Below are 22,973 nucleotides of genomic sequence, written 5' to 3'. Positions count from 1 at the left end.
TCGTTTATAAAAAATACACAGCAGCTGTGTTAACACACACGTGGTTGAAATCAGCTGTACAGAATTACAGCTTACTCATACAAAATTCACAGCAGCTGTGTTAACACACACGTGGTTGAAACCAGCTGTACGGAATTACAACTCGTTTATACAAAATACACAGCAGCTGTGTTAACACACACGTCGTAGAAACCAGCTGTACAGCATTACAGCTTACTAATACAAAATAAACAGTAACTGTGTTAACACACACGTGGTTAAAACCAGCTGTACAGCATTACAACTCGGTTATACAAAATACACAGCAGCTGTGTTAACACACACGTGATTAAAACCAGCTGTGCAGCATTACAACTTGGTTATACAAAATACACAGCAGCTGTGTTAACACACACGTGGTTGAAACCAGCTGTACAGCGTTACAGCTTACTTATACAAAATACACAGCAGCTGTGTTAATACACACGTGGTTAAAACCAGCTGTACAGCATTACAACTCGTTTATACAAAATACACAGCAGCTGTGTTAACACACACGTGTTTGAAACCAGCTGTACAGCATTACAGCTTACTAATACAAAATACACAGTAGCTGTGTTAACACACACATGGTTAAAACCAGCTGTAGAGCATTACAGCTCACTAATACAATATACATAGCTGCTGTGTTAACACACGCGTAGTAGAAATCAGCTGTACAGCATTACAACTCGGTTATACAAAATACACAGCAGCTGTGTTAACACACACGTTGTAGAAATCAGCTGTACAGCATTACAACTCGTTTATACAAAATACACAGCAGCTGTGTTAACACACACGTGTTTGAAACCAGCTCTACAGCATTACAGCTTACTAATACAAAATACACAGTAGCTGTGTTAACACACACGTGGTTAAAACCAGCTGTACAGCATTACAGCTCACTAATACAAAATACACAGCAGCTGTGTTAACACAAACGTTGTAGAAATCAGCTTTACAGCATTACAACTCGTTTATACAAAATACACAGCAGCTGTGTTAACACACACGTGTTTGAAACCAGCTCTACAGCATTACAGCTTACTAATACAAAATACACAGTAGCTGTGTTAACACACACGTGGTTAAAACCAGCTGCACAGCATTACAGCTCACTAATACAAAATACATAGCTGCTGTGTTAACACACACGTAGTAGAAATTAGCTGTACAGCATTACAACTCGGTTATACAAAATACACAGCAGCTGTGTTAACACACACGTCGTAGACACAAGCTGTACAGCATTACAACTCGTTTATACAAAATACACAGCAGCTGTGTTAACACACACGTCGTAGACACAAGCTGTACAGCATTACAACTCGTTTATACAAAATACACAGTAGCTGTGTTAACACACACGTGGTTAAAACCAGCTGTACAGCATTACAGCTCACTAATACAAATTACATAGCTGCTGTGTTAACACACACGTTGTAGAAATCAGCTGTACAGCATTACAACTCGTTTATACAAAATACACAGAAGCTATTTTAACACACAGGCGGTAGAAACCAGCTGTACAGCATTACAACCCAGTAATACAAAATACATAGCTGCTGTGTTAACACACACGTTGTAGAAACGGGCTGTACTTAATGGCATTCCAGTAATACAATATACACAGCTTAACGTAACAGTCAATAAATTATCTTTCTTGTCAACAAGAAGCTATTCAATCTGTTCCTTAAAACAATCAATGAGAGCACTAGTTTAACGTTAACTCATCAAACCTAGAGTACATCTTGTAACGTAGGAGTGTCTATCACATCAGCTCACAAGTAAATAAGAAAAATGAGTAAAACATATCACATACGAGTACAATGTTTACATAACGTAACCGTTCATGATTTATATATACGTTAGGCTATTAACTAACAGTATATCAGTAGCAACATATATCTTATCACAAACCGCTTTTTCTTAACCGTAACTGAGAAGTAAAGAACCTGTTTTGTTACATAAAGGTAAATACATGTGTCAGTTAAACTGTAACTTCGAAATCAAGAACCTTTCTTCTCGTCACATAAAAGTAAATACATGTGTAAGTTAAACTGTAACTACGAAATTAAGAACCTCTCTTCTCGTCACATAAAAGTAAATTAACCTATTAGCTAAGCCATAACTTAGAAATAATTACCTCTATTGTCGCATGAAATTAAGATAAGCTTAACCCTAATTAGTTTCTTGTCACATACAAGTTAACTAATTGATTAGCCCCACCGTAACTTAGACATAAGAACCTCTCTTGTCGCATGAAATTAAATGTATGTATAAATCTGAAATGAAAAACCTTTATTGCCAAAAGATAAGGATGTAACTTTTACATATGAATAATTGAATATGTTGTAAATCAGCACGTCATTAATACCCGCAGCAACACTTTGTTATACATGTATATATATTTGCATAAGTTAAACCACATATGAAATATGGACGATTCTATGTATAGAATATAATGGACGGATAACATTTCTCAGCATATTTATCAGCAGTAATTATCCCTATGTAGAATATATCAAAATATTACAAATGTTAACTTCTGGTCCTACCTCGTCCCCTCAACTGTTACGCGACACTTCGTCTCCTAACTGAAACTGATTATGTCTATTAACCTTGCCAATTTCCGAATTTAACACCGTCAGTATGACGGTCAAAGCCAGGTAATTAATGTCATTTTTAACTAAGAAGGTATCTGAAAGGTACTTTAGAGTATAAGCATCATCTCTAGATTTTCTGAATATGGTTTGAAGAATAAATTTAAAATATTGATACCTTTAAGTTAAGTTTAAATTGTTGTTGTGGACACATTGGAGATAAGTAATATATTTCTGAAAGAATTGATGGTATCTTTTATGTTGATGATTAATGATATGGTATCAAACGTCAACAACATTGAAAAAGTTTATACTTGAAACAATACCTGTATAATTGAGATTATGTCTCTTTATAAATCTAGTTTGATCATTGTCTTTATCAATTTCTGAGCTGGATCAAGCCCTCCAAAATACAATAAAAATGGTTAAAGTTGCCTTTGATTAATCAAGTCCTTTAAACTTTAAATTTTATTGTTATTGGTCAACATGTACCAATCAATCTTGCGCTGTATCAATAAAACTGAGTCATACTTCCAGACGAAGATCCAGGTTGAATTTTAAGGTCTTCATCTGGCGGGAGTGTCCTCGTGAAAGGGGAGATCTGGTAAGGACGACACTTCCGTCTGTAATCATCATCGTCCAGGAGGTCATTGTCAGATTCATCACTGAAATAACAACATATCTTAATGTAACTTTTGTTCATTGTTCTACTTTTTTTGAAGTCAGAAAACTCTCCGTATACAGATGCTAATTACTTGGTTTAAACATAGAGCTTAGACCACAGAAAATATATAGAAACAAGATCATCAAAATGTTTATATTTTTATTTCTGTACACCTTAATACACTTCATAGGATTGGACGCTTATATGTAAGCAGATTCTTAATGTGGCTGTAACGTGCACATGCACGTCTGAAATTTGAACAGATACTAAAGATTAGATACGGTGCCAACGTAAAAAAGTCTTGCAGCCGCTTTTTAGTTAACATGGCGGCCATTTGCGCATGTAATTAGTATTCGTAGGATTATAACGTTCATTCTTCATTTCTATCTGTCCTTTAATGACACGTACTTTCTTTATGTATCCAGCGAATTAAGTATTTCCATCACATATGAAGTCACACTAACAAATATCAATGAAAAACAACTGAGCACCTCATAACTCATATACAACTCTACACTGCTTAAGGTTCTGAATTTTCTATTGCTTTTATACGCAGTTGTATACATATCATGATTTTTGCTTAAAACAATTCCAATGACAGAGTTGTATTCATTCCTTCCTCATATAATTTATTTCTCTAAGCATTGAGGGTAGGAGCATCTAAATACTTATTACTTCAATACTTTGATAATGGTTTGGAAACAATAAACAGTTAAACACCACTGTATGTATAAACAGAAATTGTGCAGCCTTTCCCCTCTATCACAACGTAAATCAATTTCAGCTTTTTTTACCAGTCAGCACCTCTATCACTACGTAAAATATATTTTTCTCCGGTTATTAGCTTTAACACTACGTAAAGCAATTTTAGCTTTTTTCAATTATCCTCTCTTTCACTACGTAAAACCATTTCTAGTTTTTTCCCAGGTATCCCCTCTATCACTACGTAAAATAATTTTAGATTTTCAGAAACATTGTATAACATTGATTGATACCACGAGTATAAATTATTAATACATGTGTACATGATACATCATCAACGTTCAATAACTATTACAGAACACTTGCTACATGTCCACAGTATCACTGAGCTCTACTTCCCCCTTCTCTTCTGGAGAGTTTACTGACAATAATGATTCCTTATTATCTCGAGAGTTTCATTTAAAGTATAGAAGTACAAGTCAAAAGTTAAAATTGACTTCTGATTGAATTGAGTGACGTATTTTAATTCTTGTATGAAAATACATTTGCAATTACTTTAAAATTAAATCAAACTGTCATGGTTTTACCTGTTTGTGGAATAGCAATATCCATCAGACATGTTTACTTCTAAATGATTTTGAATTGTGACGCAGCAATCGATATCACAAATAGAGCTGCATTACAAACATTAAATATCAAAACACCAATGTTTCTACTCTGTAGAGAATTAGTCGATACCATTTACAAAGCCAATCAGTAAATGAAAACACCGTATTCCATTGCTGTTTGCGTTTAATATCAACATATTTTCAGTTAATATCAATACAAACTTATTGAGCCTGGAAGCGAAGTATTTCTATATTTATAACTTTAACTTTTCATTGTTTTCAAACAATTAGTTAGCTATGGATATGGATTATGATTATGAGTATGTCAACTAACCACCCATGTCGCTTACGTCTCCCTAGTGACACATTGTCAGAAGAGACAGAATTAATTAGCTGTTTACCTCATTAATTATACATGGATTCTAGTGCATTAGGTTGGTTTTGGCGCAATGGAACATTTTTTAAAATCAATATTTTCTTGTAAATAAGAAAGTCATAGAGAGCATTGGAATATTCAGTTTCATACATTTACCATAAAATATTACTTATATTCATTAATGTGATCGCCGAGATAGTATATGTAGTTGCTTTGCTTTTTTAACATACCTATTATTGTTCCAACATAAAATTCTATTTCTCTAAATTCTCTTATTAAACCTTTGTTTTTCCAATAATATCTCTGTATTTTTCAAAGCTTTTTCTCTCCTATCATACCTTTGGTTTTCTATTATACCTTTCAATTTCCCAACATATTTCTCAAAACCTCTTTGTTTTTTTGTTTTTTTTTTTACATTATGCCTTTGTATTTGATAACATTTGTCTTTCCCATCACCTTTGAATTTCCTGACCTACCTTTTAGTGCAGCAGCAACGATCTCTCACTGACTTGTCTGAAGCGCAACAGTTCCAGTCTTTGCACAACCAGCACAGCATGACGGTAATGAGTATGACGGCAGTCAGGACCCCACCCCATAGAATAAACTGCTCCTTCCTGTATACAAACCGAAACACAGAGGTATACTCACCATATAGTGTATAGATATAGTTGATGGTTCTATTATGAAATATCGTTTATGTTAGTCCTAAGGCAGCATTTTGTAATTTTCCGTATCACATTAAACTCTTTGATGAAGTTCGTTTAGTAACCTCATACGACGAAGATTAATTAAAATAACAAAAATCAAACCAACAGAACAAAAGCTTATATTGCAATCAAAACAACAGTGCAATCATATGGCAGAGAAAACTTGAACATATCACAGAACATGCTCGTCTTCAGCTTATGGTATTCGCTAATCAAATTGAATTTTACACAGCAACATTTGTATGTTCTGTTCAGCAGTATTTATTGACAATGATTCTTATTAACACGCTTACAGTGTTTTACTAGATTGTGTTTGACAGCAGGTAAACTCCTGATCTTCCTCACAACATTCGGGTTTATCCGGGTCTTCGCAGTGATACACGTTACCCTCCCTGTCTCCAACCAGTTCGTCCCGATAGCACTTGGTACTGCTTTCACCGCCTAGATAGCAAAATCATATCAACAATTTTCAAAAACGATGAGTTTGAAAACCTCTGGTGTTCAAGTTTCTTTTCATATGAAATATCAAATTTACCTTGGCATTTTACATATTAAACATTTTGCCTGTTTTAAAATTCATGTTTGGATTTGCTTTAAACTTTGATGTCTCTAAGGGATATTGCTGCTGAGATGCATATGGTATTTTTGTTTGATTGCTGCGGAAATTATCATTTCAATTTCAATTTCAACAAATGTTATTGCTCAAAAAAGGGCAAAGGGATCGGGCATCATACATTGCCTATTTAAGCGTTCTCCCAGCAACTTCTGGATGGCAGTACAAGTAGATTATTAAATACATACAGACAATACATGACATTATACAATAGTGTCCTTATCATCTTGGAAGTACCAATACACCTCAGTAACTGCGGAGCCTCTCGTCTATATCATTTAACCAATAAATCAGTCACGATTATGAGCTAAGAATTGATCCCTTTCCTTGTCTACATATGATACACGGATTATATTTAGATTAAATACATTCATCAAACCACGACTATACGCCTCTCTAGTATTTGGCGAATAGCGTTGTGGTTCCCCTATTGCCATTGTCAAGAGCATGTATTTACCTAAAGGTGGTTTTGATTCGATCGATAAAGTACACGAATACAGAGTTACCTTTAAGCTATAGAAGCAATGTAAAATTGCAATCATCCGTGTGAACTGTCTTCCATGTTACACAATCATACCAATCCTATAGTGTGATCATTCTTGTTCACTTTACTTTGCGGTAGGAAACAATGATTCATCAGACAAAAAAAACCAATAACTGGTCTGAGAGGCTGCCATCCTAAACTTAAGGACCTCAACCTTAGCGAATAGCTATCAAAATCAACATATGTTAACATCGTTAAAATATATATGTCATCTTGTTCAGAAGTTCTAAATGTGTACATTATCTAAGACAAACAGATATAACAACAACGATATAATCTATTGATTTCTCTCTAAAGCATTGCAATATGTACAAAACAGGTAGAGCATTTGGCTTAGTGTTGTTTTAGCGTGTCTCGTGTGTTTAATCAGAATTTTTATAACAAAGCGATTGTTTATGTTCGGGGTATATACGAGGTAATTGTATGACTCCATAACGTGTTTACATTATATTTTCTTTATTTGGCTTGTTATTGTTTTAAGTGTCATTCAATGACGCATCAATTACATCTGTATGATGCAGATATATTTCCTTATTTGGTATATATAGTAATATTGTTTTTCAACCATAAGCGTTATTCATTTATTTGTTTTTGGATCAATCTACCCTGTAGCGTCATAGTTGTATTCATTGCTCTATTTGATGGATCGTGGAGATATAATCGTCATGAGGTGGGGTAGTCAGTGTAGATTACAGCTGCCATATTTATAGTAGGTATAATTAGATATTATTTTTGCAATAACAGCAATAACAATATATTCCCATGGATATTGCTGGACACACCGCGCCTGACGCATTCGGGACTGTTGATACAGGTGTTGGTTTCAAGTCGAATATTTTCATGATTTTGGATTTCTGTCCAATGGTTTCCATATCGAGTTTTAGATAAATATTTCATCTTTGCTATAGATGACGTGATATATATTTTGTTCTGTTTTATTTGTTTCCGGTGCTAGGCAGCGTCTGTCGATCAATAAGACTCCCTTGTCGCAATATCTGATCACCTTTGATGTAGGGAGGTGATTGATCCAAGCCATTACAATTAATTCTACCGCAAATAAAATAGGTTGTCATGTTATATATCAGCATAGGAGTTTTCAACTTGCGAGGACGTCTGTATTCTGCTAACCGATACTAATTCTTGTGTAACGGTTAAAACTATCGTCTCGTGGTAAAATTCTAAGACGTTCAACCCATGCCTAACTTACCTACTACAAAAACCACGCAATTACTTCGGAACATGTACAGAAAACACGGGAAATTGTTCCCTTGGCAATTAATTTTTCCCACCAAGTGCGATGATCGATTCACGGCCCAACACTAAAAGACGGTAATGAGGCCAGCAGAATGGAGATTCGATTTTGATAAGTTTATTTGTGAGTGTATTGTTATGAAAGGATTGTACAAAAGAATGACAGGTGAATAGCAAGGCAATCTATCACATGTAGTTCGGGAAAATTCCTAATCTTCTTAATCCGTTTTATATGATATATACATCAATTATTTGGATGGATACATCAACCATCTTAAAAACAACAAAATACAACATCCATACAACTCATATCATACGAACTGCAAGCTATGTTAATATTTTATTGATTACTAGGGTTGTGTGATCTACTTTAATTCAGTTTATAGGAACGTTATTTCAGATTTCAAATATAAACGATGCGGGGTCATTCAAGATTGACATACATTTACTGAACAATCAGACCTGCTATACATTCGCTATATCGAGATCACCTGTGACTGTCATACACTTGCTATATCATTTATTTTAACGTCAGTATTGCAGAAATATTATTTTAGAAAAAGAAGTAAACAAAATGGATTGTGTCCCTATCTATAGTAATAAAGCGATGGCATATTCAAGTTTTACTGGAAACTGTGAACACTTTTGATATGAGCGATTTCCCTTAGTTTCGTTCAAAAGATTTCTGTAATCCAAATATAATACAATACAACGTAGCAATCATGTAGTGCATTGTTTGAAAAAGGTGCCAGGTGGTGGGTTTTGAATACATATCCTCCAGACTCTGTGGTTAAGTTTACAACCAGATGGTTTTTGTGAGTAGATATTATATTACATCATCAAAATTGATTTTCTTTTGCGCAACTGGGAAACATCTCAAACATATTAATAATGTACTATTTTTGTATTTTTTTCTATATCTATGCAATGTATGGTCCACAGAATAAGCATAAAGCTTTCAAATTTTACACGAACAAACCTATAAATAAGTTGTCAACAAGCATTAAACCGAAACAGACACAGTACAGCCAAACAATGAATTCAACTGCATCATAAAGGTTCGTCCTTTTAGGACCATATATCAATGACACTACTATCATCTTTCCCTAACTAGCAAAATCAATTTCGCCATCAGTACACGAAAAATAATATATATATATACGGTATGTATTGAGAAAAATATGTAAATGTGATAAAATGTTGTTTTTTAAAAGTTGATCCGTCCGTAATATTTGATTACGTTCATCATATAACAATGTTACATTACATAGCTGAAAGTAACGTTTGACTAATGTGGTATTAGTCAGTCTGTCGGTGTTTACAGCCCAGTTTGTACATGGTCATATTCTCTTTGTGATAATCTATGTGTAAATCTTTCTTATATTGTCATGTTGGTATTTTTGTTCATATTTTGCCCCAGTTTTAGGGAGTTTGAGTTTGGATAATGATTATGTTAACATACTTGTATTTTCTTGATTATTTTATACATATTTTGCCCAGTTTTAGGGAATTTGAGTTTGGATTATAATTATGTTGACATGCTTGATGTTTTGTGTTCATATTTTGCCCCAGTTTTCGGGAATTTTGTACTGTCAGCCTATACCAATGGTTCTTACTAACAAATCATGTTAACGTTTATAATTGTTTTCATTATAGAATAAAATTACCATTAGATATTCACAATTTAAATGAATATGATTTGCTACGTCCGAGATATATTCTACCATAGACAAATCCCACATAAAGATGTCTGGTCGAGGATAATTTCTACATCTGAGATATATTTTATCAAAGACAAATCCCACATAAAGATGTCTGGTCGAGGATAATTACTACGTCCGAGATATATTCTACCATAGACAAATCCCACATAAATATGTCTGGTCGAGGATAATTTCTACATCTGAGATATATTTTATCAAAGACAAATCCCACATAAAGATGTCTGGTCGAGAATAATTACTACGTCCGAGATATATTCTACCCGAAGACAAATCCCACATAAAGATGTCTGGTCGAGGATAATTACTACGTCCGAGATATATTCTACCAAAGACAAATCCCACATAAAGATGTCTGGTCGAGGATAATTTCTACGTCCGAGATATATTCTACCAAAGACAAATCCCACATAAAGATGTCTGGTCGAGGATAATTACTACGTCCGAGATATATTCTACCAAAGACAAATCCCACATAAATATGTCTGGTCGAGGATAATTTCTACGTCCGAGATATATTTTACCAAAGACAAATCCCACATAAATATGTCTGGTCGAGGATAATTTCTACGTCCGAGATATATTCTACCAAAGACAAATCCCACATAAAGATGTCTGGTCGAGGATAATTTCTACGTCCGAGATATATTCTACCAAAGACAAATCCTACATAAAGATGTCTGGTCGAGGATAATTTCTACGTCCGAGATATATTTTGCCACAGACAAATCCCACATAAAGATGTCTGGTCGAGGATAATTTCTACGTCAGAGATATATTCTACCAAAGACAAATCCCACATAAAGATGTCTGGTCGAGGATAATTACTACGTCCGAGATATATTCTACCAAAGACAAATCCCACATAAAGATGTCTGGTCGAGGATAATTTCTACATCTGAGATTTATTTTACCAAAGACAAATCCCACATAAATATGTCTGGTCGAGGATAATTTCTACATCTGAGATTTATTTTACCAAAGACAAATCCCGCTTTGGTACGAAGGAAACAAGCTGGTAAATAAGCTATTAAAAAAGTTATATCAACAGTTCGTTATGTCGATCATGATTATACTTGGACACACTTACCTAATATACAGATGAAAAGTATGCACAGGAACAGATGCACAACTGTCGTAGATTGTAAAGACGACATACTGCTTCGGTGAAAATTGTCAGTGAAGCATACCTTTACTTATATCCCATGTTATTTTTCACAAGCACGTAATGGTTCAATGTCCTGTACACCTGGAACAGGCCGGCCCGCAAATACTTTGTGAGAGAATTTACGGATCTGAGCCAGTCTGCGTCCCCAGTCGGAAATCAGTGGAGGCAGTGGTCGCAATCGATATCATTGAACATTCAACGTATCGAGTGGGTTAGTCGACTAGACAGGTACGGCTCCAGAATCTCTACATTTAATGTCAATTATACTTAATTGTGTAGTGGCAAAAGCTATCTAATAGGGGCTATATACTCTGTATGCAAAAGTGGCTTTATTTAAAATAAAATGGTTTAATGGTCAGGAGTGTGGAGCACACTTCAACGTGGTCTTTTATCTCAACGATGTCTCCCTCAGCCGATACTTTGCCAACATGTCCATCTGTATTCAAAACTGCATAGTGTAACGTATCAATTCATGTATACATATACTGTATATGAATTGAATTCAATTGTGCTTTTTTTATTATCATTTGAGATTGCAGGTGGTAGACTCTGGATACTTATTCCCCGAGGTTTGTATGTGGTAGACACTGCGGGTGGACATTTAGTCCCCGAGATTTGTATGTGGTAGACACTGCTGATGGACATTTTATCCTCGAGGTTTGTATGTGGTAGACACTGCTGGTGGACATTTAGTCCCCGGGGTTTGTATGTGTTAGACACTGCTGGTGGACATTTACTCCCTGAGGTTTGTATGTGTTAGACACTGCTGATGGACATTTAGTCCCCGAGGTTTGTATGTGGTAGACACTGCTGGTGGATATTAAGTCCCCGAGGTTTGTATGTGGTAGACACTGCTGGTGGACATTTAGTCCCCGAGGTTTGTATGTGGTAGACACATTGCTGGTAGGCATATAGTCCTCGAAGTTTACAGGCTAATTCATTCTAATAGTGGCACGGTTCAAAATAAACTCATGTACTAGACATTGTTCCAAAATTATCTGATATAGGATAATTACAACATTTATTGAATAATTGGGCTAGTGCACGCCCCTTTCTAGATTTTATAAGATGTGTTCCTGTTGCTGTCACTGAATTGAATAATACAATTTTTATGTGTATTTTGGTCAAGGGCTTGTTTGCGTCGAAGTACTAATATCCACTTGTAATTGGACATGACGCAGAAGAAACCGTGTCATAAAATTCGAAACAGCGGTTTCATAATGTTGATGGTCGTTAACGTCTACCATAAATACAGGATAATCATTAAATCAATAGGAGTCACGTGGATAAATGCAGAGTTTACGGTTGTTGTTGTAATAGGTGGTAATTCAAGTCTTAGACGGAATTAACTAATACAAGTCACGTGTCTTATAATATTGTATCTGACGAACATATAAAAATACACTTCCTGTTTTTCATGTTAATATTTCAATGATAGGGAGTTCCTGTGGCAACCTATTAATCGGTGATGCCTGTCAAATGGAGTTTGTTAATCTACTCCGTGTCATATTATTGTGAGAAAACAAAATCGTTTCTGTTGATCTGTCCAACGTTTTTTTAACATCTGACAGAAACCCTTGTCAGTATTCGCTACATTGTGTTTATTGATGAACTATGGAATTTACTGAAGCACGCGCAGCTAGCTATAAAACAATATTTATGTAGCTGTAAAGCGATTTTTTTCTGTACGATGCTGAAATAAGCGACTAGATTATCAGGATAGATTATCGTTTAGAGACACGTGCATCCATTACTGGCTATTTTTACATAACAAGAAATTTATCGACTATGCTGATATTATAAATAACCTTTACGAAAATTTTTGGTGGTGAATTCTTTAAATTCCTTTCATACATTTGATATTGTATCTCTCTTTTCTCCCCTTACGACATTTTACATGATCTCTCCACATCAATATTTCCATTATAGATCTCAATGACAAGTTATAACACTTTAGACACGCAGGCCGAGGAGACTACGGTCGTCATAATAATCCCATCTGGAAATATCCTCCGTATGGTGTGTAGTTTCATGTTTGTGATGTTCTCAAGTCTAGGGATTTAGTTGGCAACTTCGATAACCTGGCATATCTCGAAAATCCTTACTTTCCTTAATGACATTTAATACTTGTGTTTTTTAGTATCTCAGCTTTCACCAGAATGACGATCGAAAGTCTGATTTTGTTTAAATTTTCTGGCGAAATAATTATACTTAGAATTACGTATATTAGTCCGGTTGCCAAACCAAACATTTTTGGAGAACCTTGCAATGCGGTCCGTACAGAGTTTTTTCGCCTTTTCTATTCCTCTGAAGTGTGCTCTTCAAGAATCTGTATGATGTCACACTGTCATCCTTGGGCAATCCAAAACAAGGGGATAGATGCCAAAATTAGTTCGATACCATTCATTGTTACTGAGAAAGGATGACAGAGCACATATCCGAGATATCGAAACAGAAGAAAAAACTTTGTACGGACCGCGATGCACGCCTGATGGTATCTGCCACCGGACTGTATTTAACAAAACTATAGGAATGCACGCTTGTTTTAAAATCAACTTTGAATGAGTGATAGAAACCCGCTATATAAAATATATATGACGCGGAGGACTTTTTCAGCGCAGTATGACAAGTCATCTCGTCCGGGTAAGGTCCATCTCGTTATTGCTTGTTTCACGAAATTGTTAAGCTGTCGGAACATGGGACACATTTTGAATCTCATTAGAGTATTTTCGATAAGACCCGATTTGAAATTGTCTTTCACAATATGATGAGCATCCCTTCATCAGATTGAAAAATACCATTAATGAGCTATTGACTGGGAAGGAAATGTAGGGCCCCAGAATTTGGTGTTATCAGTGTGTCTGTAGTCAATAGCGCCATTCATCACATTCATGATTTACGTTTTCCTTAGCCAAATGTGATAATTATGTGAAATATATGGGGATATTGCTTTAGCAGATATCGTAGTTGCACTCTAAGTTACAAAATATTAAGCTGATAGTACTTACTTAATTATTCTGGCATTTCGTGCCAACTGATTCATTTCGCATAGATTAATACTCCTTTGATGGCAGATATAGTAAAAGTTTGGTTCCTGCTGACAGCCTTCTGGTTTTCAGTTTCAAATTCCTTTATGTAACAATTTCCTTCTTCTCGTTTTTATACAGCAAGATTATTGATGGAATTATGTGTGTTTCTGGATATAATTTTAGAAAACGTATCATGTCATTTGTGGGCAAGGAGGAAATAACGACAAAAAGATCGAAAAGAAAAAAATTCTTGAGACAACACTACGTAATTAGCCTCCTCAATACGGTTAATGGACATATTACAGAATATTGTATTGGTTTTTCAAAAATAAAACATATTTGATCAACCAACATTGATTGCACAAAGGATCCCGCTTCTGACAACACAATGTGGGGTATATTTATACTTTTCTCAACGTTCTCGTTACAAGAACTTCTGGTCAACACGTTGATTGTCACAATACATTACGGCAAAGTACACCTAATCACGTTGCGTATATTTTGGTTCTTTTCGATTTATCAAACAATAGACAACGTCAATTTTGCTACAAGGGACACACCTTTATGTTCCCAGCGGGAAACTTACTTTTTCTGTTTATCAACACAATCAATATCGATGCTAACAAATCTACAAGTACTTTACTCTGTGTACACAGGATCCTGCGGAGAAAATGGTTTAATGGATGGCTATTGTGCATGTTGGGCGTGCCAACTCGAGCAGGATGGATAGCCATTGAGTGGCATTGATCTGGTTCACATACAATCAAAGGTTCATAGCACACAACGGTACCATTACCTAGTCTCTATAGGTAAACTGTTATTTCAACAAGACAGCCATTGAATCAGTTTGTAACAACAATATGTCAATCTGTGTATAAGGCTTTATTTCCTTCTTGTGTTAAATGTTGCAGTATTTTTAGCAGCTTTTGAATGATGTTCTAAATGTAACTTATATTGTAAAACCTGCGTTGCAGTGTCAAGGTCGATACAAGGGAACACAGATTTTTTTAAAAAGAAAAGAAAATGTTGGGACGGCAGATAAATTCTTACGATGCATTCAGAATAACAAGGCACATTGCAGGACATGAAAATATATGAAAAGAACACCTATTCTAAAGGGAGAACGGGATGCCAGAATTACAAATGTTTGTCAACACGCTGGTAGATGGAAAGGTACAATTAGAGTCAGAAGAAAGGACAAATGAACTGGAGCAAACCTCCAGAATAGGGAATAAGGAAGAAATTGATGATTCGGCGGGTAAAGCACCAACTCTATCTAAACCGAACTAAAGCAAACATGCAATGTAGCTGGTCATACTAATATGTGTGGACAAGGGAGTAAATAAAGGTGTCATTATGTATGTTTTCTGTTTTATTTATATTATCACGCTTTGTTATAACAGACATGAAAACAGCTAGAAAAGGTTGAGAGTTGTATGATGGTAGGAAGGCGGTGGTGTAGACGAGTTGTATGATGGTGGGAAGGCGGTAATGGAGACGAGTTGTGGGATGGTGGGAAGGCAGTGGCGGAGGCGAGTCGTGGGATGGTGGGAAGGCAGTGGCGGAGGCGAGTTGTGGGATGGTGGGAAGGCAGTGGCGGAGGCGAGTTGTGTGATGGTGGGAAGGCAGTGGAGGCGAGTTGTGGGATGGTGGGAAGGATGTAATGGAGACGAGTTGCAGGATGGTGGGACGGCGGTAGCGGAGACGAGTTTGGGATGAGCCCATGGACGCTACAATCTACGACACAGTCATCAATAGGTGGATGTACACATTACAGATAAGTCACCACGCACACAATAGTGGATATATCAGAACATACGGCTTGATGTAAACTCGATAGTTGAATTCTGTGCAGACGACTCTGAACCAAGTATCATCAAAAGTTAGAAGGAACTTCTTTTTAAACAATGGCTGTCAACGAATACTTTTGTCAAGGTCGGGGCCCGTACATCTCCAACTGGTGGAGAGATTACGATCTCGGCTGCCAGTATTTGCGATCTATAAATCCGTTTTGGTGTGAAAGTCGACCACAGTGAAAGAGAGAGAATTGGTGTCACTTATTGGCAGGTATGAACAATTCATTTCAAGTCGATCAGTTCCATACAAATCACCATCAAGTAGAGCTAAAGGATGTTTCTAACTCGTCCATCTACTAACTAAAACCAGTGGAAGTTGTTGATAACATTACAGAACACAAGAGAAACGCTGTTTTAGTCCGATGGAACCAGTAATGGTCTAGATCCATTGACCTTAACATGTGTGAAGCGGGAAAGGATCCTGAAAAGAACTGGAGTAAATCGTGCCCCCTACCAGTGATTATCGCTGACGCAGCAATTTATATTCTACTGTCAATACTGACAGTTCCATCTTCCACCAGTAAAGACCATAATCAGTTTGGTGTCATTAACAGGTTGTAAATTCGTTCTAGTCATATAGGATTTCATTTAAGGCAGGCAATCACAGTATGCTGGTCACTCAGTGTATCTATAAGTTAAAATACAGCATTTCTAGATCCCCTGTTAACCACCAGAGCTGGTAATCCTACAAACATATCAAGCTTAGGATTACAAGACCAATTGGTCTCCTTTCCTGTGACAAGCTCCTCTCCTTTCCTGTGACAAGCTCCTCGTCCTCAGAGCTTGAAGAACGTACGAGGTATGTTAGAGTTATCAATATATTTCTTCGGTATTAGGGAGTTGACAACTGCAAAATCAAACAATGTGAAGTCTGAGGTTTACATGTATCAAGTCTGAGGTTTATATGGTATCTAAGTAGGAGTTGTATCAAGGCTACGGTTTATAGGTATCTAGGTAGTTGTGTTAAGTCTAAGGTTTATATGGTATCTAAGTAGGAGTTGTATTAAGTCTAAGGTTTATATGGTATCTATGTAGGAGTTGTATTAAGTCTAAGATTTATATGGTATCTAGGTAGGAGTTGTATTAAGTCTAAGGTTTATATGGTATCTAGGTAGGGGTTGTATTTAGTCTAAGGTTTATATGGTATCTTGGTAGTTGTGTTAAGTCTGAGGTTTATATGGTATCTAGGTAGGAGTTGTATTAAGTCTGAGGTTTATATGGTCTCTATGTAGGAGTTGTATTAAATCTGAGGTTTATATGGTATCTAGGTAGGAGTTGTATTAATTCTGAGGTTTATATGGTATCTAGGTGGGAATTGTATTAAATTTGAAGCTTATATGGTATCTAAGTAGGAATTGTATTAAGTCTAAGGTTTATATGGTCTCTATGTAGGAGTTGTGTTAAGTCTAAGGTTTATATGGTATCAAGGTAGGGGTTGTATTAAGTTTGAGGTTTATATGGTATCTATAGGTAGGAGTTGTATTAAGTCTGAGGTTTATATGGTATCTAGGTAGTTGTATTAAGTCTGAGGTTTATATGGTATCTAGGTAGGAGTTGTATTAAGTCTGAGGTTTATATGGTATCTAGGTAGGAATTGTATTAATTCTGAGGTTTATATGGTATCTAGGTAGGAGTTGTATTAAGTCTGAGATTTATATGGTATCTAGGTTGGAGCTAGCTGATAACATTAGCTATCTGGTGAAGTTTTAAGAGGTCCTAGACAGTAGATCGAAATATTTCCAGCTATTGCTCAAGCGCACATAGGAAGATGGCATCGGACACCAACAAGTATTTCACTCAACGTGTTTGACTTGACTGTCGTTACGTCACTTTTATGGGGAGGTGGAGGTAGCCCCATGATTCAGTAAGTTTCATATATATATATATGTATGATACTTTTGTGACCCGTCCCTAGTCGCATGGCAAGCAGGTTAAGGCAAACTTCGGGGACTAAAAAGTCCACCAGTAGTATCTACCACCTGCATCCTCGAATGGAAAGAAAACATTAGGAAAATGAAATTTCGCCAACAGGAAAAGGCATAAATAAGGCACGGTTCTGATGTGTGTGACAAATTGCCCCGACCTCGAGATCTGTTGCATGATTATCAAGTTGAAGCCAAGAACAGTTTTCTTCCATGGTAACAAGAGTAAATATATAAATTAAATCTTGCCTGTAGCAAATGACACAACTAGGACACGGATTCGGGATAATCAGATTCACATATAACATCTTTCCTGCCTTATGTACCAGATACTTCCGATTATTGCTCCGAAGTAATTCTGAATTTTGAACAATGAACATTTCAGTGTAAAATAATTAAACTGAACGATTTTGCAAAACTAGTAATCGATGAATTTAGTGCAGACACATCATACCATAAATTTACAATACCAAAAATCATCGCATATCTGTTTTGGTTTGGTGAAATTAGCCTAAAGAGAAAGTGTTTGAAACACTTGTATCTATTTCCCCCTTAAGGTCCCACCTCTCCTCCCACCCAATTATGTCTCGGACCTGTGACAAAATCCTGGCATTCCTATAGCTCACTTCGGGTCAGGCGAGTTAACAAGAGATCCCACAGGGATATTGGTGCCTACCTGCCTTTGATATTTCATTTAATATCATTTTTTCCCCCTTTCCTATTTCGGTCTTAATAAATTTCCTTGCAGAAATAGCTATGATAATCGAACTGCCAAATCCAAGATGGTCACCTCGAAGTTTTTGTTTTCCAGGCCCAACAAAGACCGAATGGAACCTATGTATGAAATTTGATAAAGATCTAAGCTGTATTTCTCAAAAAAGAGCAATAAGAATCTTTACTAGACAAATTCCGAGATGGCTGCCTGTCGGCCATTTTGTTTTCTGACTAGACCCAAAATCAAACATGCACCTTGGGACAAAGGGGAAACTACAGAGGAAACTTGAGATCCACGGAGTACTTCTCATGAAATAGCAATGTATTTAACTGAAAAAAATCAAAGATGGCCACTTGTCAGCCATTTAGTTTTTCTGATCAGTCCAAGAATTAAATAGGCACAACTAAGGACCATGGAGATTTATCCAGTACTTCTCAAGAAAATGGTGATAAAATTGTTTATTGAGGGACGGATGTAGGGCAAATTGAATAGCCCACCATCTGATCAAATTAAGTATGAAATAAGATTCAAAAGCATGATTTCCTTCTGCTGTTTATTCCATCAATTATTTTTAGATCTGCACAGGGCAGTTGCTCGGTTATTTAACCGAGCAAATAAAAAAAAAAAGAAAAAAATGCAAGCGTTATTTCTAACGCTTTCTGCGGAGACTGAGAGAATTGGACTTCTTCCAGTTTGCCCTGCGTGACCCTCCAGTAGTTTTGTGGAATCCATGACCCTTTCCAAGACCACGTGAACTCTTTCCAGCAGAAGTAAGACCACGGAGCTCCCTGTGCTTGTGGACAGCCTTGCAAATCCACTGTATTTTTGGGTCTCTGCGGATAGCCTTATGGAAGGTATCCACCAGAATAACTTCAAAGAATTTGTAGCTGGAATCTTGAGCAACCCAATAGGAGTTCAGGACACGGAGTGCTCCACACTTGCGACCAACACGTTCCTGCAAATCAAATGATGTACTCATTACAAAACCAACCAAATTTTGTATATAATATTTTATACAAAACCAAGAAGCTACATTCAATTTTACATTAGCATTTATTACCAAATACACTGTATCACACCAAATGATTCTGGAGCTTCAATCAGGATACAGAAATTTTCTTACTTGGACAATATCAACGTAAAAGCTAGACATGGATAAAAATAACTAAAGGTAGATAACTCTTAACAAACCAAACCATCATTCTTTCAGTTTGATTATGTGATGCTACTAGGTAAAGTTACAATTATATTTTGATTATAAATTTTGCTTGAAGAGAACTTCCTACAAGAGTGATGTTCATACTTAGAGAAAAAGCTTACAGATATTGCCTGTAATCTACAATCTGATAGCAGTCTCAAACAACAATCGTATCAAATTTCAGTTCAATATTCCGTTCAATTTACCTCCGAACATTTCTTTAGTGCAACTGATAATTCTAGAAAAAAAAAGGTTGATTGGTACCAAATTGGAATCTGATCTTACTATACAACTATGTACATGACATTTTCATTTCCTCAACACCATTTGTCAAAGGGTGAATATTTAGAACAAAATAGACAAGATTGAAGGCTCTGGACAACACTATATGCTCAGGCCATAAAATCAGACTTTAAAATTCTTGATGTATACCTCTGCAATGGATCTGTGTGAGCGCTGGAATTTAAGCTGGTTCACTCCATGAGTTTTTGGTTTACCATAGGTACATCCCTTAGCAACTGGGCGCTTGCGTCCACCACGGCGAACACGTACCCTGTAGATGACGTAACCTGTAAACATAACACATTTCCAATGAAAAATCTTAATGGAATATAAACTTTTTATCAAAACACTTTCAAATGTATCTGGCATCACAAGTATATTACATTCATACAGATAACAACAAATCCAGAAAAAAAAAACAAAAGCAAAAAACAGAAAAGATATTGCTTTCCCGTTGAAAGTATTTTGCAAAGTACTGGAATGGCCTTAACACAGATATGAATACAACCCTCGCGTCCTCCTCTACGAAATAAATGATCCATTCAAAGCACTTGTTCTAAACTGAATTCTGCTTTGGCTTACCGTATTTGGGGATATTTTTTATTCATTTGAGCGATGTTATACAGATATATCAGATTATTTCAAAACTGCATCATTAAATAGATAACACAATGAGAAATTATCTCAATTTTATTTTTGTTATTGAAACTTGATCCCAAAATAATAACCAACAGATCTTATTTCAAAAGAAAATAAGTTTCAACAACAATGCTACATCTATCAACTGGAATCAACTTATTTTTTTGTACCGACTTCACCACCCAGAATACAGACACTGACCTTGCTTAGCCCTGTATCCCAGCCTCCTGGCCTTGTCTGGACGTGTGGGACGGGTTGCTCTATGGATAGCAGATAGCTGACGGTACTGCCAGCACCTTACTCGCAGAAGAAACCTCATCACATCGGTCTGCTTCTTCCTGTATAACTCCTGAATGTACTTGTAGGCACCCATGATGGAACCGATGAATCCTTACCTGCTAAAGAACAACCATATTAACACGTTTTACACGAGAGAGACAAAATCCAGGACACCATTTTCTTTTGGGAGATCATTCATCCAATCATTTGGTCATCAATCTCAATTACCAGTTTTATCTTCAAACATATGTTTTTTTGACATTATGAACATGCATTTTTGGCAGCCAAACAGATTTACTGAAATTTGACTACCATTTATTTAGAGTCAATTCATAAATGGACGTAATCTTGCGTTACTTTTTTATGCTCGACAGGAATTTTCAAAAATGTGCATTTTGAGCTTTACACATATTAGTTCCAACATCCGACACATGTGTTCGTGTATCGAAGATTGATTCCAAAACAGGTGAACCATTTGAACCGGGGTGTGTGAACGCCCAACCCCTTCCCTACTTCTCGGTCGAAAGGGAACGTTACTTCTTTCTAGATAGAGACGGTCAAAACTGTGGACATGTGTACTTCCGACACATTTTATGCTTTGGAGATTTCGTGAAAATACACATACAAGATATAGTATTATAATTTGAAGAAAACTCCATTCAAGATTCTTTCTGGATATAGGTGTGTTTACTCTTAACGTGGCTTTGCAGTGCTACGTCCTGATGTTAAAATGAAAATATTCTATTTGTAAGGAACCAACGACATTATTAAAGGTTTAAAGAGCAAGATTATTTTAATTCAGATGTTTTTATCTCCTTAACTCTTTAGTATAACGCGGTAAAGCACAGATGTCGGCAGATACAGTTTGGCAAGTTAATTGTACCTTCCGTCAGTAATGGTGGTGCCGGTGAAAAGGATATCGTCTGGCACGAGATGTTGCGAGATTTACTGAGCATAGTCTTGCTAAAGGCCATGATACGATTAAAGTTATCAAACTAATAATAATCACGAACAAGTGAAACCGTTGAAGGAACAGAAAAGATAGTCGTGGAATTATAGTGTTTTGTAATTGCTGATTACTATTGAGGAATAATTATCTTACGGAACGCTATTCAAAGCTCGAATTTTAAAACGACCGGCTGACCATGTATGTGCATGTTCACTAACTAGTCTGAAGCAAAGACTAAAACCATTAATACTGCATAGTATTTGTGTAATTTCGGGATAAAGTCATAAGATGATATAAAAGTGTGAAATGGCTTTCCGTTAAAGTCATGGTCTATCAATGTCGTTACGAAAACACCTGTCTTTCGTTTTCTTATTATGGTCCCAATTACCATTGAACTATCGCAGTTACCTCCCTTAGTCCATGACATCGCTGCAACGATAACACTGAAACCTTTATAATATGTACGTCATATGTCCTACCACGTTCGCCCCCTCTCTCTCTCTCTCTCTCTCTCTCTCTCTCTCTCTCTCTCTCTCTCTCTCTCTCTCTCCACATATGGTATAAACCACGATTAACTGTGTAATTTACACCAATCAATTAAAAGCTCAATAAACGGATTCAAAGACCTCGTTGGAATCACATATCTCAAATAGTTTAACTTTATGCAATGAAAATAACGAAATTCATAACGAATATCATAAAACAAAGACGTTTGAAATGCTTTCATATGGAAGCGCAGGAGTGGATCTATTGCCCCGACCTCGAGATCTGTTGCATGATTATCAAGTTGAAGCCAAGAACAGTTTTCTTCCATGGTAACAAGAGTAAATATATAAATTAAATCTTGCCTGTAGCAAATGACACAACTAGGACACGGATTCGGGATAATCAGATTCACATATAACATCTTTCCTGCCTTATGTACCAGATACTTCCGATTATTGCTCCGAAGTAATTCTGAATTTTGAACAATGAACATTTCAGTGTAAAATAATTAAACTGAACGATTTTGCAAAACTAGTAATCGATGAATTTAGTGCAGACACATCATACCATAAATTTACAATACCAAAAATCATCGCATATCTGTTTTGGTTTGGTGAAATTAGCCTAAAGAGAAAGTGTT

The 22,973-nt window shown here is 36.1% G+C and overlaps 2 protein-coding genes across 3 annotated transcripts; both read right to left on the bottom strand.

Moving 5' to 3' along the window:
* Positions 1-3,135: 3,135 nt before the first annotated feature.
* Positions 3,136-10,967, bottom strand: LOC132552233 (uncharacterized). Its single transcript, XM_060216382.1, has 4 exons — positions 10,901-10,967; positions 5,975-6,122; positions 5,451-5,588; positions 3,136-3,289 (listed from the first exon to the last, which is right to left on the bottom strand). The coding sequence occupies exons 1-4, from the start codon at positions 10,965-10,967 to the stop codon at positions 3,136-3,138; spliced, it is 507 nt and encodes a 168-aa protein (XP_060072365.1).
* Positions 10,968-19,039: 8,072 nt separating this feature from the next.
* On the bottom strand, positions 19,040-21,808 carry LOC132552242 (large ribosomal subunit protein eL15-like). Of its 2 annotated transcripts, none has more exons than XM_060216394.1 (4): positions 21,782-21,808; positions 20,821-21,017; positions 20,131-20,267; positions 19,040-19,455 (listed from the first exon to the last, which is right to left on the bottom strand). In XM_060216394.1, the coding sequence occupies exons 2-4, from the start codon at positions 20,990-20,992 to the stop codon at positions 19,150-19,152; spliced, it is 615 nt and encodes a 204-aa protein (XP_060072377.1). In that variant the 5' UTR covers positions 20,993-21,017; positions 21,782-21,808; the 3' UTR covers positions 19,040-19,149. The 2 variants fall into 2 exon arrangements, with proteins under 2 accessions (XP_060072377.1, XP_060072378.1); XM_060216395.1 differs by having other exon boundaries at positions 20,821-21,014; positions 21,782-21,800.
* Between the last annotated feature and the right edge of the window lie 1,165 nt (positions 21,809-22,973).

This window comes from Ylistrum balloti, unplaced genomic scaffold (genome assembly GCF_031769215.1).
Source record: "Ylistrum balloti isolate Yb309-2 unplaced genomic scaffold, AGI_CSIRO_Ybal_v1 Utg370242, whole genome shotgun sequence".
Taxonomy (NCBI): domain Eukaryota; kingdom Metazoa; phylum Mollusca; class Bivalvia; order Pectinida; family Pectinidae; genus Ylistrum; species Ylistrum balloti.
The sequence above is the reverse complement of the archived record's forward strand: the minus strand, read 5'-3'. Positions and strand labels throughout refer to the sequence as shown.

Coding starts and splice junctions, on each gene's coding strand:
- LOC132552233 (XM_060216382.1), bottom strand. CDS start 10,967: ATGTCGTCTTTACAATCTACGACAGTTGTGCATCTGTTCCTGTGCATA. Junction 5,589..5,974: donor ACACAATCTAGTAAAACACT/GTAAGCGTGTTA, acceptor GTTTGTATACAG/GAAGGAGCAGTTTATTCTAT. Junction 3,290..5,450: donor CGTTGCTGCTGCACTAAAAG/GTAGGTCAGGAA, acceptor TTGTTATTTCAG/TGATGAATCTGACAATGACC.
- LOC132552242 (XM_060216394.1), bottom strand. CDS start 20,992: ATGGGTGCCTACAAGTACATTCAGGAGTTATACAGGAAGAAGCAGACC. Junction 20,268..20,820: donor GGGATACAGGGCTAAGCAAG/GTCAGTGTCTGT, acceptor TTATGTTTACAG/GTTACGTCATCTACAGGGTA. Junction 19,456..20,130: donor CACACAGATCCATTGCAGAG/GTATACATCAAG, acceptor TTTGATTTGCAG/GAACGTGTTGGTCGCAAGTG.